This window comes from Vanessa tameamea, chromosome Z (genome assembly GCF_037043105.1).
Source record: "Vanessa tameamea isolate UH-Manoa-2023 chromosome Z, ilVanTame1 primary haplotype, whole genome shotgun sequence".
Taxonomy (NCBI): domain Eukaryota; kingdom Metazoa; phylum Arthropoda; class Insecta; order Lepidoptera; family Nymphalidae; genus Vanessa; species Vanessa tameamea.
The window spans coordinates 10,005,249-10,021,844 of record NC_087341.1 but is presented as its reverse complement, the minus strand read 5'-3'; the positions used below and the strand labels follow the sequence as shown (position 1 = coordinate 10,021,844).

Below are 16,596 nucleotides of genomic sequence, written 5' to 3'. Positions count from 1 at the left end.
ATACTCTACTCATATATATATTCCATCATTACTGTGTATATCTGTTTTCGTAAGAAAACGCATAAGGGCTTACGCCCAATATATAATTATGCATGTTTATATACATATTTTTCATACATAAAAACTGAAAACTTTTGAGTATGTTTGTATGACAAATTCTTTTATATTACTACTCATGATATAATGTTAAGAAGATTTGAAACTAAGTTAAAAACATATATAATCTATATTATTTTTCGTAGAATACATAATCTACACATATATGTATATAACACTCCAACTTCGCATTGCCCTACTTCCAATTGGCTATACTTGAAAGGGCTTGTAAACAATCCAAAATAATATGATATCCATTAATAGAAAATAGCATAATCTAAATCTATATAACACTCCGATCTCGCATCACCCCACTTGCAAGTTGTTAATACTTAAGGGTTTATAAAATATGTTTAAACTTAAATTACAAGACGCCATAGTATCTTAAGAAGTAAAATCATAATTTTACGTAACAAAATTAGCTACAACAAAAACTTTTAAATAAATGCGATATAGTACTGGTCGTTAAATATTAGAGGAGCAACTTCATCGTAGTCAGCATCAGAGTCTTCGGAGTCATCCCAATTCCAATACATTTTTTCTTTCTGCACAAACAAAACATACAAATAATATATTTTATCGAAGCCAATTTTTTTTATAAATTTTAATTTAGATAGTTAATAAAACCTCACCCAAGGAGTTCTGTTCCACAATTTTTCTCGTTCCGGTAGCGTCAAGTATGGCTTTACACGCGCGTACCAAAGAGGACTGTTCACAATCTGTTGGTTATTTTGTAAATAAGTATTCAACATATTGAAATTATAAATAGCCTCGACATATTACAAATGAAATACTATACCAAGTGTTCCAATCCTGCAATTTTGCTTATCTTATGATCGATATCAGATTCTTCAAAGTCGTCTTCTGCGTAGTTATCAAATACAAACGGCTGATTTGGTGGTTGTGATGAGGGCGATGGATTCACTGTAAAAGTTAAATTTAATTTCAACATTGTTAGGAATAAATTAATATAGTAATATTTTTTGCGTTAGTTACATACAATCATCGTCGTCATCATCTTGGTCCGACTCCACGATTAGATTATACATGTTCTCCGCAAGTGACTCCGCAATGACTTTATCTGTGTAAAAACATAATTCATTTCAAGTTTAATAAAATCTTCGAAATATAGTTAATGAAAATGTGGTCGATGTACTAGTATATTATCTTACCATAATAATTTTGGTTTAAAGCGTCAGATGTTGGAGCCGATTCGTCTTCAGATGCCGACTCGCTGCTTGAATCTGGTTGCATGCTGACCTCCTGCTTACTTTCGTCGCTCATTGTTTTGTGGTTCTATAACAAAATTTGTCGCTTTTTACTTCCTTACCTGTTCAAATCTGACAAGTTACAGTTAACGTAGGTCAAGCATAAAATAAATCAATTGGTATGAGAGAAGAAAATATTTTCAGCGCAGCTGCGAGCTTTCCCCCTTCCCTTACCTCAAACTGCGCGGACACGCCTCCTTCGGGGTAAGGAAAGGTGGGACGAAATCAATAACATATCTTAAAAAGTTTAGCTCAGCTATCTTAGCAGCCTTTTTTATTTCCTTATACATGAGCTAAATAATAAAAATATATCAAAAATTCGCATCAATGATATGCAACTTATATCTAACTATAAGAGCTAACATCAAATTATTCGCAGCGGTTCATATTTATAAATTTATTAAAGTATTCAATTAATTATAGGTAATAATATTTAATCCAGATGTCATAAACCTTATAATCTTATATATACAAAAACATACGGTACCTGAGCTGGTTTCCGAATCACAATATCACAATACAGTAATATCTTCACGAGTTAAAACTTTTTTATATCATGAATATAAAAACAAACAGACACGATATATGTGAAATGTACGTCATCAGAACCCCGATGCAGGAGCTACAATGCCTAGATTTTACCCGGGCCCAGCAGATAGCTAGATTCTGATAAGTGCGCATGTCTGAATTGCACTTACGTATTTATGTTTTGTTTACATGAAATAAATATACAGATTTTTAAAATTTTAATTCACCTATTCAAATTAATAAATTTGAAGTGTCTGTTCTAGTATCAAAATAATATATAATTAGCAAACGTATTGATGTATACATTAATACAAACAAATCCGAAACCGCTTAAAAAAAATTAGCTTTAATAATTCACTCAACAATGCGATTCAGTAAGAATTCATTTCGTATCTCACTCGTGATATGTTTTGCTATCTGCTATAAATAATTATAAATTTTATAATTATTATAGTCAAGGTCTCATATTAAATTCTGATATTTCACGCTCGTATTCTGCGATAAGCTTTGAGTTTAATCTTGTAGTAGTCTAATCTTGTACCTCTATAGTTGTTTATTACTAAATGACGCTTACATTGGCTACAAAGCAATAATTTAAGTTAAATTGACATTGCACACATGACAAAGGACAATGCACATTGAAGTATGGAACCCCGCCCTATGTTGCATCAAATCCTAAGTTGTTTTTAAGGTTGTATTATACGACCAATATATTTAAGGAAATTTTATTTTTATATCAGCGCCCAGTTTCTGAAGTTATCTTAGAAACTTAACATAATCTGAATAAATAGTATTCCGCTTGACCTTGTCAAAAGTAAAACCATAACGACACCATCCAACCCATTAGGTCGTAAGATCAAATTTGTGGTTTTTCAGGAGAGAGCTTTTTAACTTTCTCCTTTGTATTGCTCAGCCGCCAAATATAGTCGGTGATTGATTTTGGATAACAGCTATGATTGTAAGTAAGAGAGTACAATGAGGCTTCTACAGGCAAACTTACGACTTTATACTTATTGTCACAAGATTGTCTCTAATTGGTAAGACCTATACTGATCAAAAACAGAACAATTACATTACGAATAAGGTAGTATTTCAGACATAAGACTTATGCTGTGTACTGATTTTTTATATAACTTAAATTAGGAGTCGTACATTCACTATGAAAAATAAACAATTTTTTTTTAAATCAACTTTATTGAGATGCATTGCAATAATCAACCTTTAGACATTCAGTCTCGTAACTTAATACTATAAATAAAAAAATAATAATATTTGTACTTTCTTTTAAAAAAAGTAGATACCGACAGTTATTATAAGAACGTAGTATCAGTAAACTTTATACAAACTTTTATATTTACTATTACAAAAAAGTTCTTGCGTTGTGAAATGAAACATCAGTCATGTAAATAATAATAATAATTGGTAAATATTTTTTAAAGATTCATATGATGATTCGATATCAAGGTGTGTCTCATTCTCTCCGTTGTCTACTCTAGATACATTTGGCAAAGAGTTTATAAATCGTTATATTTAGCTGCAGTAAAAGGTAAATGATTTGAATAACTTTGCTCTAAAATTTCTAAATTTATGTGGTCTCTCCTTTGACGTGTAATTTATGAAGAAATTATAGTATTCGATTATCTTGTCAAATGTAATGTCACTTTATTATGTACAATTCTTAAAGTTAATTAAAGCCAAGTTCTCTTATGGTTTTGTCATTTATGTATCAATTTAATTAACTTTAACATGTCTCAAGAGGATTCTGTCGATACTACACATTCATTTTCACAAGGCACAATGTCTCGCTATCTCCGACCTGACAGATTTGACATAGAACCGAATTCTAGCAATTCGGACTTAAAATGGACTCATTGGCGATTTACATTTACAAATTTTTTATCAGAAGAAATCTCCACTAATACTCCTGACTCTATGAAACTGATGTTGTTGGTAAATCATTTAGCTCCAACATTTTTTTCATATATTCGTGATTGTAAATTTTACGAAGATGCTATTAAATTACTTGATAGTATCTACATAAAACCTAGAAACGAAGTTCTAGCACGGCACATACTAATTACAAGAAAACAGCGACCGGAAGAAACAATTTGCGAATATTCACGAGCTTTGAAACTCTTGGCTCATGACTGTATCTTCCGAAATGTTACTGCCGAAGAACACGAACAACAAACGATTAGAGGAGCATTTATTGCAGGTATAAGTTCTCAGAAAATTCGAGAGCGTCTTTTAGAAAATATTACAATTACTATGGATGAAGCTTTAAATCAAGCTATATCATTAGAAACGGCAGAAAAAAATTCAGAAATAATTGCTGGTAACACAAATTCTTCGCAACTAAATGCATTTTCTAATAATATAAATGATTTTAATCAAAATGTGGCTGTATCTACTACACAACGGAGACGCTGTTTCTTTTGCGGTGGCAACATACATCAAAGAATAAAATGTCCTGCTTTTAAAGTCACATGTCAACTGTGTTCTAAACAAGGCCATTTTGCTAAGGTTTGTCGAAGCGGTAATCAACAAACTGTAAATGTTCTTACTACAGACACATGCTTACATTATTTACATGAAAGTTTCTTAGCTGCATCGCCTAGTAGCTTACAAAATGCTACCGTACCTATTTTTATAAATAATATACGCGCTGATGCCTTGATAGATACAGGAAGCTCCGTCAGTTTTATCAATAAGAAATTAGTACAAATAATGAATTTAAAAATAAAACCTTGTAAACAGACAATTACTTTAGCATCGTTGACTCATGTATCCTTCGTAGAAGGAATGTGCCATGCTACAGTTAAGTTACAACATCATATTTATCAACAACGTCAACTTCTAATAGTTAACAATCTTTGTGCAGATATCATTATTGGCCATGACATACTAAAAGATCATTCGAAATTGGAATTTAAATTTGGAGGTAACAGAGGGCCTTTAAAAATATGTAACGTTATGAATGCATCTGTGCCACCAGTGCCTTTATTTACTAACTTATCATCTGATATTAAACCTGTGGCGGTAAAATCTAGACGATATTGTAAAGAAGATAGCGATTTTATTAATACTGAAATTTCGAAGCTTTTAGCAGACGGAGTTATTGAACCCAGCGTTTCACCTTGGCGTGCCCAAGTCCTTGTTGCTGGAGGAGGAATTCACAGAAAACGCTTGGTAGTAGACTATTCGCAAACTATTAACAGATTTACATTGTTAGATGCATACCCTTTACCAAATATAGAAAATGTAGTATCTGAAGTTGCAAAATATAATTATTTCAGTCAAATAGATTTAAAAAGTGCCTACCATCAAATCCCAATATTAGAAAAAGAAAAAATTTTTACTGCTTTTGAAGCTTCTGGCAATCTATATCAATTTACTAGAATACCGTTTGGAGTTACAAATGGAGTAGCAGCATTCCAGCGAGCTTTACATTTTATAATTAAAACAGAACATTTGAAAGGTACATTTTGCTATTTAGATGATGTTACAGTTTGTGGAATGGATAAAGGTGATCATGATCAAAACTTAAATTGTTTTATGGCTGCTGTGAAAAAGTATAATTTAACCTTAAATGAACAAAAATCTACATTTGGTGTCAATCCTATTAATCTGCTTGGATACAATATTAAAGATAATACTGTCAAGCCTGACTCTAATAGATTAAAACCATTATTAGACCTGCCACCCCCAACGAATAACAGTGAATTAAAACGAACACTTGGTTTATTTGCTCACTATGCAAAATGGATCAATAATTTTTCAAAAAAAATAAAACCATTGATTGGCATTAAATCTTTTCCAATTGATGATACTGCAAAAAATTGCTTTGTATCATTAAAATCAGAAATAGAAAAATCAACTTTAGCCGTTATTGATGATAATGATATTCTTACTGTTGAGACTGATGCATCAGAATTTGCGATTGCTGCGTCGCTATCTCAAAAGGGGCGACCTATAGTTTTTTTTTCTAGAACACTTTCAGATTCAGAGCAACGCCAATAGTCAATCGAAAAAGAAGCATGCGCTATTGTAGAGAGTCTTCGCAAATGGCGTCATTATTTAATTGGTAAACATTTTTTACTTTTAACAGATCAACGCTCTGTTGCATTTATGTTTAACCAAAATCATTTCAGTAAAATAAAAAATGAGAAGCTTGAACGATGGCGTCTCGAATTATCTTGTTTTAAATATGACATAATTTATCGTCCGGGTAAAGAAAACACAGTTGCTGATGCTTTATCAAGAGTGTGTGCTCATATGAATGTCGATAAATTACGTGAACTGCATAATTCCCTCTGTCACCCTGGCATTGTAAGAATGATGCATTGGGTTCGCATGAAAAACTTACCGTATTCGGTGAATGATATAAAATCTCTTATACAGTCTTGCCAAATATGTGCAGAAATTAAACCTCGGTTTATGAAATCTAAAGGTCAATTAATAAAAGCAACAGCACCTTTTGAGCGATTAAACATTGACTTTAAAGGACCTTTACCATCGAATACTCCAAATAAGTATTTATTAACAATAATCGACGAATACAGTAGATTTCCTTTTGCATATGCCTGTAAGGAAATAACAACTGCAACTGTTATAAGATGTTTAAAAGATTTATTTTACACTTTCGGAACACCGCTTTATATTCATAGTGATAGAGGATCTGCTTTTATTTCTAAAGAGTTTACAGAATTTCTAAGTCCCTTGGGGATTGCATGTAGCAGAACAACGCCTTATAATCCACGTGGAAATGGTCAAGTCGAGCGTCTCAATGGTACTTTGTGGAAAACATTACAACTTGCTCTTCGTACAAGAGAAATGCCAATTGAAAGCTGGGAGCAATTTCTACCAATGTCCTTACATGCAATTCGTTCACTTCTTTGTATACCAATTAATACAACTCCACACGAACGACTATTTAATCATCCTCGTAGATCACCTCATGGAGAATCGTTACCCTCTTGGTTAATTCCTGGACCTGTGCTAATGAAAAAAAATATACGCAATAAAAACGATCCATATGTTGAAGAAGTTGAACTATTACAAAGTAACCCCTATTACTCTTTTGTGAAACATAAAAATGGGCGGGAATCAACAGTTTCAAATCGGAACTTAGCTCCACTCCCCACTCCAATAGAACACTACATAGATCAAAATTTAGAAGAACAATTAAATAATTCGACTACAAAAAGACAGCAAGAACAAGAAGATATCGTAGATGTTTTTTATGACTCAGAAGACCGAAATATAAATGCGGAGCATATTGATGTTCAGGAGATGCAATCTGTGACGCCGAGTACGTCTGAGGATCAACATCTTAGGAGATCCGAAAGGACAAGACGAACTCCATATTATTTAAAAGATTATAGCTGCGTGTTAGAAAATGTTAGAGGGGGTGAATGACGTGTAATTTATGAAGAAATTATAGTATTCGATTATCTTGTCAAATGTAATGTCACTTTATTATGTACAATTCTTAAAGTTAATTAAAGCCAAGTTCTCTTATGGTTTTGTCATTTATGTATCATCCTTCGAAATGAATATATTTTTTGAGTAATCAATTGCATTGTATTTTCATCTTCAAAATTATAGCGATAATTTAGTATTAAGTATATGTGGTTCGTGGCATGTTACGACAACCACTTTTATTTTATTCCATGATATTATCTCATTTCTAGAGTTTTTGGCCAAGTTTTTAACTACAAGTAAAGCTTTTAATTTATAAAAATCTGTTACACTCCTTTCAGTAACATTATTATATGGTAGATTAATTTAAGACCGTCTAACTAAAGTATAGCATTGTTCTGGTGTATAAATGGGTTTATTTCTTTCATTTCTCTCTATTATTGCATGCACGGAATCCCCCACGACGATAAGGAGATATAGACCCACCTCCAAGAGACCACTTTGCTACGGGTATCTGAAATTTCCTTTCGCCAAAAGAAAGCGTGTTTAAAAACATTGTTTTACATACCGGTACCTTCAATGCTATATTATTCCTGCTAGAATTAGTTCAAACTGAGAAATACTTAATAGTTTTCTTACGCTTCGATACAGCTATTGATGTAGAAGGATATGACTTTAATATGAAACATCGCACATAATCGTAAGTTATAGTTACGACGCATAATACAAAAATACCGACCACGCATAAAAATGACAAAATTCCACGCTTTTCATTGGTTCATGTTTTGAAAACGTGGATTTCATTTGACATAATAATTAAAAGTCATAAGATGTTTTAATGTGATTTTTTAAGTAAGTACTTACATTGATAGTTTTTACATCTATCTTTATTTAAAAAAAATGCTCGTTCGTCTTACTTTAGAAAGTGGATATGGGAGATAATATAATACATGTTAACCGTGTTATATTCTAAAATATAAAAGAAGAATAATATCCAAAATCATTAGGAACGTTAAATAATTATATAGGTATTTCGTTCAATAATGTGAAGTGAGCGAAGACTGGAAACATATCTAATAACAATCCTAAGACTGCCTAGACGAGACGTATTGAAGGCACTCCAAGTGAACTGTGGGCAGTCGTATAGTACACACTGCCAACAGTTCTATACATAACGTAGTCAATATGGAAACTCATATTTTTTTTATAAATGGTGGTGGTGCACAGAGTATAGAAGACGAGCACCTTTAAATAGTAGTATTTATACTTATAGTTATAGCAAAAGCTACTCAATTTCTACCATAAGGACTTATATCATTTGAACTTCAGAAATTCAATAATATGAAAATAGGAGAATCAATAGATGCTTTAAATAAAACCGAGTATCTAACTAATGTCTAAGTTCTATTAGCCAAGGAACTTTAGTTATTATATTTTACATTTATGACTGATGGCTGATGAATGACTGAATGATTGTGAAGAATATTTATGTAAACTTGCTATTTTGAAATATAAGTCTTTACATGTTTTAAATGAGTAGAATATTTTAATATATGGTATTTACATACATATTGTAAACAGTTGTGAATATGCCAGTAGATTCAGCCCATTGGACATTGTAATATTATGAATTGGTGATAGTTAAGTACTGTGTAATCATAGTTTTAATTTCATTGTTACCTAAGTATATGTCATAAACAAATTATTATACATATTATTTTGAAATTGCTGTAAATGAGTCATTTCTCAGCTAACATATAACTTAATGAAATTATTTTCTTTGGAATACATTTTTTCATTCAAATAAACTTATACAAATATTTATATATTTATTGAAGAAACTATTTTTTTTAGTTATATTGTAATTTATTAGTAATTTCTAAAGCATTTAATAACCAATCTAAATTGACATGTGATTCAATATATAAAAATGTAATATTTAAGTAAGTGCAATAAAAAAAAAATCTAAAACAGTATTTCATTCATGATATAAATGATTTTATAAATGAAATTTAAATAATGTGTAGTAGATAAGAGTGTTTTTACAATTAAATTAAATTAACTCATTAAAATAATAAGTCATTTTCTATTTTAAATTTTAAAATTGTATTCATTTATTACAATTTAAAATAACTTGTTCATCAGATATTATAATATTAATAGATAATAAAATTAATCCAAATAGCTATTTTGGCATTACTTATGATTTAAAATACCTGTATAAATAAAAGATTTTGAATATGTGTATTTGACACAAACATATTTATTAATAAAATAATTATAAACAATTTTAATCTCTCTAAAATATTTTTCTCTTGGTGGTCTTCACAAACAGGATAATATGTTCTTCATTGTAAAATAGAAGTCCAACGAGGAAATCAAAATCTTCAATGTCCAAAACCAGGCAAATGCAAAATGCTTCCTTCACTTGTTATGTTTACTCGATTTGCAAAATGATGCTTCCTGAACACAACTGCAAAAAAAATTCAATCCTTTATTTTCATGTAAATTCATATTTTTAAAATTATATATGTAATATTTATTTCAATACTTTTATAATGCCTTTTTTAAATTATAGATACACTTAATTTTTAGTTTTCACAATTTTATAGTAAAAATATTTGTCATAAGGTACATTAATAGATAACTATGTTTTAATTTTAAATTCCTATAATATAATATTAGTAAGGAAAAATAAAATAAGCAATAATTGTATTAAGTAATAGCTATATAAGAAAAGTAAATAAACATAAACAGATTTTTTTAGATATTTTTACTATTTCCTAATAGGTCCTTTACAACATTCTAATTAATACATATTAATGTAAATCTATAATAATGCTATTTAAAAAAAAAAAACAGTCTTATGAAAGGTGTCAGGTATATAGACATTTAAGAACTTAATTGAAATCTGCTTACCTCTATGGGAAATACGTCTATTAATTGAGTAGGCGATTGTTCCAAGAAATGCATTTGACGATTTTACCTACAAATCCTATATATGATGCCTATCAAAACACACATACGGTTAATACAGTGTTTTTTCAGGTCGACTTTTCTAATTGATCGAATCATTTTTAAGATATTTTTCTTAAGTTGTTAACCGTAGGTACTCAATAAACAGTACAACACCACTTAAGAGTTATCTACTAGGAAACACACTAAATATTAGGAAACACAAACTAAATTTAATGAAAACGTTAGAATCTTATTAATGCAACAAATATATTTTATATCATATATATACTTGAGGGGAGAGTAAAACACAATCAACTCATTAAAACAAACAATAAACAACACTATGCCTCACTATGGCCGATTTGGCCGGACACTGACGGACAGCATGTTGTTTTGTTTTTTGGTAGAGGTTGCCATACTTAATTTTTAATTAAAACTTATCTCGGAATTCCAATCAATTAAATCTGATTAAATCAATCAATTATACTAACTTTAAATAAACTTCAATTTAAAATATGAAATATTTTCTTTCGTTTTTCCAATATTTTACAATGAGTTTACATGTTACAATTTGTGAATATTATGTACATTATATTGATTATTATGTTTATCTAATTTGGAAGTAATTGCAATACTTAATGTGATGTATTGTAATTGTACCTGACATACATTTAATCAATATTAGGATAATTTTTATCTCAAACTAAAGTCCGTCGATATGCACACTACCCGATGGCCAGGCGTGTTGAAAAATAAATAACATAGCTATGGTATTATTTTATTTACGAGCGCGAGAAAAACCAATACCAAGTGTAATATTAACATGTAAGGCCGATTTACCATGATGATGAAATAAAGGTATAATAAAATATCAGCTCGCTGTGCACACACACCGTCTTCACCGCAGGCCCATTTTTATATTTTCCTGCGCTTTCGCGATGTGTGTCACTCGAGGTGACAAATGCATAAATACACAGATATTATATATTTATATAAAATATAAATCTAATACTAATTAATATGTTATTATAGATCTGTGTGCACTACACCAAAAATGGGAATTTTTCTTTAAATTGAAAGGGAAAAGGGAGCAAAAGAAAGTAACTTACATTTCAAAAAATTAACATTTAAATTATGTAAAATCAATTATAATTGTGTTTACAAATATTGAATTATATCTATAGAAAAAAAGGATCGGACGATAGACTGGTATTTGCCGACAAACTGTAGCATCATGCGCGCCCATTGGTAAAAACAAATAGCGCACACTTCCGTGGCTATATATCGTTTCAACAATGACATGTGGTGGAGCATTCAATACTTCTACTTTGCTAAGCCCCGAGACACAAACTTGCAGATTTGCAATTATAGATGATTGACCTGCAAAAAGAAGTAGCCAAAAAGGGAAGGCCAAGGCTACCTTCGCGCAACTAAGACCTGTATGGCTGTAACGAAAACTGACACGTGGTATAAAACTGATCTGAAGGAAAGAAAAAGCCATAGAGAATCTAAATCCTCGTAAACTCGATGCCTTTGACGGATACTTGGTATATTCTGGCCTGAGGAGATATCTAACGAACTATTGTATAACTATAAGTATCCTACTATCTAACTATGGTATAAACATAGTTATTACTATCCTACCCACGTGGCGCTAAGATATTAAGTCATACTTTTTTACTAACGAAACTATAACATATTCGTAATGGTAGTACTGACTTGATTTACTTTAACGTAAATGGCACATTTTGACACATTTGAAGGAATAACTTGAGTTCCATATATTATAAAGAACAGTTTGTGTGTGTGTGCATATAGCTAATATCGAATTGCATGCAATAAGTAAAACTCAGATTTGGTTATATTTATTCCTTCTTCGAATTGTTATCCTTTCCCATACACATGAAATAAACAACAATAGTTTATTAGAAGTCCAATATAATTGATAGCCATAGATACATATCAGTATTCTAAAACTACTTAATAATAGTTTGATTAACTTTATGATTCTACGAGAGTAGTAAATAGACACGGTATGTTTATTTCTAAGCTACACATAAAACATTCGAGACGAGGTAAAAACTCTCTAATGCCGCCTTTTAGCTTATGCTCTTCACATTGGAATGTTTGAAAAGTCATATATATTAGTTCCATAGTGCGATACACATAGTATATAATAAAGATAAGAATAAGAGATAGAAAAACTTTTAGGCGGAAGGTATCTAAACGTAATTTGTTTTATATAAAATTAAAAGATAGTGTAGTTATATAATTACAGTTCATTCCTTACGATTATATATATTTCTTATTTACACACTACCATCTTTATATTTTATATTAATTTCCTTATGTTGCTCCACATATATACGCCTCGCATACAGTTGCCATGTTTGATCTTCCGAATTCAATTCCCTATAATCTTGAGAGCATACATTATCTTTTTCTTATTTCTATAAAACAATTTCATGACTACGATTTACCCGAACATAGTAAAATGCTTGCAAATCAAAGTTACAAGCAAAAACGAATATCGTGAGATATCTCTAGTAGAAACCTCATACTTCATTATGAAATCAGCTGACACTATCAATATTCAACTACTGATTTTAAAATTATTTTTTATCAATAAAAAATATTTTGCAAAATCACATTAATATTTTTATCGTTTAATTTTTGATATCAAACTTTAAATAATATAATAAATAAAATGAATATTTAACTCTTCATTATTGTAGTGCCGCCGATGATCTTTATGCGAATATGAGACTTCTTCCATTTATATAAACACAAAGACATCTCTTGCTTACCGAATACTCTACTCATATATATATTCCATGACTACTGTGTATATTTGGATTTTACGAATATATAATTATGCATATTTATATATATATTTTTAATACATAGTTATATCACGAGTATGGTATTTATGTTATACAAAAATGCCAGATTTTTTTTTAACATTTTTAACATTATTAAGAAGATTTGAAACTAATTTAAAAAAGATATAATCTAAATTATTTTTCGTAGAATACATAATCTACACATATATGTATATAACACTCCAACTTCGCATTGCCCTACTTCCAATTGGCTATACTTGAAAGGGCTTGTAAAGAATCCAAAATAATATGATATCCATTAACAAAAAATAGCTTAAATACATTTTTTTTTTTAAATAAGTGCGATGTAGTACTTAAATAGCGGAGGAGCAGCTTCAGCGTAATCAGTATCAGTGTCATCGGAGTCATCCCAATAAAATTTTTCTTTCTGCACAAAAAAAAACATTCGTTAATAATATATTTTATCGATGCAAATTTATTTTATAAATTTATGTTAAGCTAGTAAATGAAACCTCACCCAAGGAGTCCTGTTCCACAACTGCTCTCGTTCCGGTTCAGTCAAGTGTGGCTTTACATGCTCGTACCAAAGAGCACTGTTCACAACCTGTTGATTATTTTTTGAATTAGTATTCAAATATCAATCGAACATATTTAAATTATAAATAGCCTCGACAAATTACAAATGAAAAACTATACCAGATGATCCAAGCCCGCAATTTTGCTTATCTTGTTATCGATATCAGATTCTTCAGAATCGTCTTCTGCGTAGTTATCAAAAACAAACGGCAGCGGTGGTGGTCGAGAAGAAGACGATGGATTCACTGTAAAAGTTAAATTTAATTTCAACATTGTTGGAACGAATTAATATAGTAATATTTTTTGCGTTAGTTACATACAATCATCGTAGTCATCATCTTGGTCCGACTCCACGGCTAGATTATACATGTTCTCCGCTAGTGACTCCGCAATGGCGTTATCTGTGTAAAAACATAATTCATTTCAAGTTTAATAGAATCATCGAAATATAGTTGATGAAAATGTGGTCGATGTACTAATATGTTATATTACCATAATAACATTGGGTTACAGCGTCAGCTATTGGAGCCGACTCGTCTTCAGATGCCGACTCGCTGCTTGAATCTGGTTGCATGCTGAGCTCCTGCTTACTTTCGTCGCTCTTTGTTTTGTGGTTCTATAACAAAATTTGTCGCTTTTACTTCCTTACCTGTTCAAATCTGTCAAGTTACAGTTAACATAGGTCAAGCGTAAAATCAATCAATTGGTATGAGAGAAGAAAATATTTCCAGCTCAGTGCGCAGCTGCGAGCTTTCCCCCTTCCCTTACCTCAAACTGCGCGGACAAGGAAAGCGGTGGTATGGAAAGGTGGGACGAAATCAATAACATATCTTAAAAAGTTTAGCTCAGCTATCTTAGCAGCCTTTTTTATTTCCTTATATATGAGCAAAATCATAAAAATATATAAAAAATTCGCATCAATGTTGTGCAACTTATATCTAAATACCTTATAAAATAGGCTAGCATCAAATTATTCGCAGCGGTTCATATTTATAAATTTATTAATATATTACATTAATTATTGTAATAATATTTAATTCCGACATCTATGACATAATATGTACATAAATAAATATAATCAAAACATACGGTATCCGAGTCGTTCTCTGGATCACAGTATAATAACATTTTCACGTGTTATAACTTTTAACACCTTGAATTAAAAACAAACAGACACAATAATTGTGAAATATACGTTATCAATGCCCCGATGCAGGAGCTCCAATGCCTAGATTTTACCCGGGCACAGCAGATAGCTAGATTCCGATAAGTGTGCGCATGTCTGAATTGCAGTTATGCATTTACTATTTGTTTATATGAAAAAAAATGTTCAGTTTGTCTGTTTGTAATAAATTCCGAAACGGCTAAAAAAATTAGCTTTAATAATTCGCCCAATAATGTTAAAAATTAAACAACCGAACAATTAGTTTTATAATTTAATCTTGGAATATTAAAAATGTATGATGTATTTATCTAACTGCGTAATGTATATTACAAGATATTACACGTAGTACAATCGGAAATAAAAGCATACACCATAAAACTGGACTCGCTTAAAAGTAAACGAAAAGTTTTTTGGAATGAGGAGGAACCGGGGTATAAACATAAAATCATCTGCGCCACACCCTGTTAAAATGTCTGCTTCTGTCACGTTGCAAATTGATCACTTTTAATCTGGTACCGTTACATAGTTTTGGTGGGCCTATATTTCTTAGGAGGTCTATTATAAGTATGGCGACTTTCAAGTTAATCTTATGAGCTGACAGGCGCTTCAAAAACTCAAATAGAAATAAATATTTCTAAAATATTATCTTAATATCCTGTTAAAATCATCGCTACGACCAACGCGCATATAATTTAGTATTTATATTTAGAACCTTATATTTATTTAAGTTTAGTTGATTTTAAATTTTGTTTCTATGTTATTTAATTTTGTGATATGATTTTTACATCTACCGTCTACCAACATTAATTATTATTTGAATTTTGTATAAATAGCGATGTATTTCTATTTACAATTAACGATTACAATTATTGTTGAACTAACACCCACACACCCCCCCACCTTCCATCACGTGGGGGAAGCGCGTAACGCGTGTTTCCAGCGAGAAAAAAAAAAACAATAGGGGTGGTTACTCTGACACGGCGCACCACACCCTGAGTGAGTGTGCTGCGTGGGGGCCCCAGAGGCATTCCTTGCCGCCGACTATGGACGGAGACCTCTCGCTGCCGAGCATCGTCAACGAAATGCTCGGCAGTGAGAAGTGCTGGTAGGAGATGGCGCTCCTTCTGCGAGAACGTGATTTCGCAGAAGGAAGCCGCGGAGCGGGAGCGGGAAGAGGATGCCGCTGCAGACCCGCTCCGCCGAAGACGACCGGGGAGGAGAAAGAAGCGATATGCGCACCTTCTCCCCCCGCCTCAATTGGCGCCGCAGGGACCATGGGGCGTCACAGTACCCCGGGAATCCCTCTTAGGTTTTGGAGGCCCGCATAGGCGGGCCGTCCGTCAGGGCGTCACGGAAGCATGCGTAAGCGATGCCGTGGCGCCCGCCGAAAGACGGAGAGGGTACCGCTGGTTTTTTAGTGGGTATTCCGTTGACCAGAGTGCACTCGACGCCCTGGACATCGGCGAGTCCCACATATCCCCTCACTTCCATCACGTAGAAGAAGAGCGTAACGCGTTTTTCCAGCGAGAAAAAAAAAGAAAAAAAGGGTGGTTAGTCTGCCGGCTTAATAAATATTGTTTATAACAATACAACAACTCTTTCGCCGTCCTGGACCACCTTCCGTTTCAATCCTCTTCCCATTAGAGATTTAGCCGCTTTCTGAAATTACTAAAATATATTTAAGCTGAATAAATCACGACTTTAATTTTCTACCCATAATATAATGCTGTTTATCTTCAAG

The 16,596-nt window shown here is 31.8% G+C and overlaps 3 protein-coding genes across 6 annotated transcripts in view; all 3 read right to left on the bottom strand.

Moving 5' to 3' along the window:
* LOC113403416 (medium-chain specific acyl-CoA dehydrogenase, mitochondrial) overlaps positions 1-16,596 on the bottom strand; it is a 345,704-nt gene that overhangs the window by 281,988 nt on the left and 47,120 nt on the right. The window lies entirely within an intron of this gene.
* Positions 395-14,897, bottom strand: LOC113403359 (uncharacterized). Its single transcript, XM_026643883.2, has 6 exons — positions 14,780-14,897; positions 1,269-1,392; positions 1,097-1,177; positions 896-1,020; positions 729-815; positions 395-641 (listed from the first exon to the last, which is right to left on the bottom strand). The coding sequence occupies exons 1-6, from the start codon at positions 14,816-14,818 to the stop codon at positions 534-536; spliced, it is 564 nt and encodes a 187-aa protein (XP_026499668.2). The 5' UTR covers positions 14,819-14,897; the 3' UTR covers positions 395-533.
* Positions 13,261-14,329, bottom strand: LOC113403481 (uncharacterized). Its single transcript, XM_026644054.2, has 5 exons — positions 14,183-14,329; positions 14,011-14,091; positions 13,811-13,935; positions 13,632-13,718; positions 13,261-13,541 (listed from the first exon to the last, which is right to left on the bottom strand). The coding sequence occupies exons 1-5, from the start codon at positions 14,262-14,264 to the stop codon at positions 13,446-13,448; spliced, it is 471 nt and encodes a 156-aa protein (XP_026499839.2). The 5' UTR covers positions 14,265-14,329; the 3' UTR covers positions 13,261-13,445.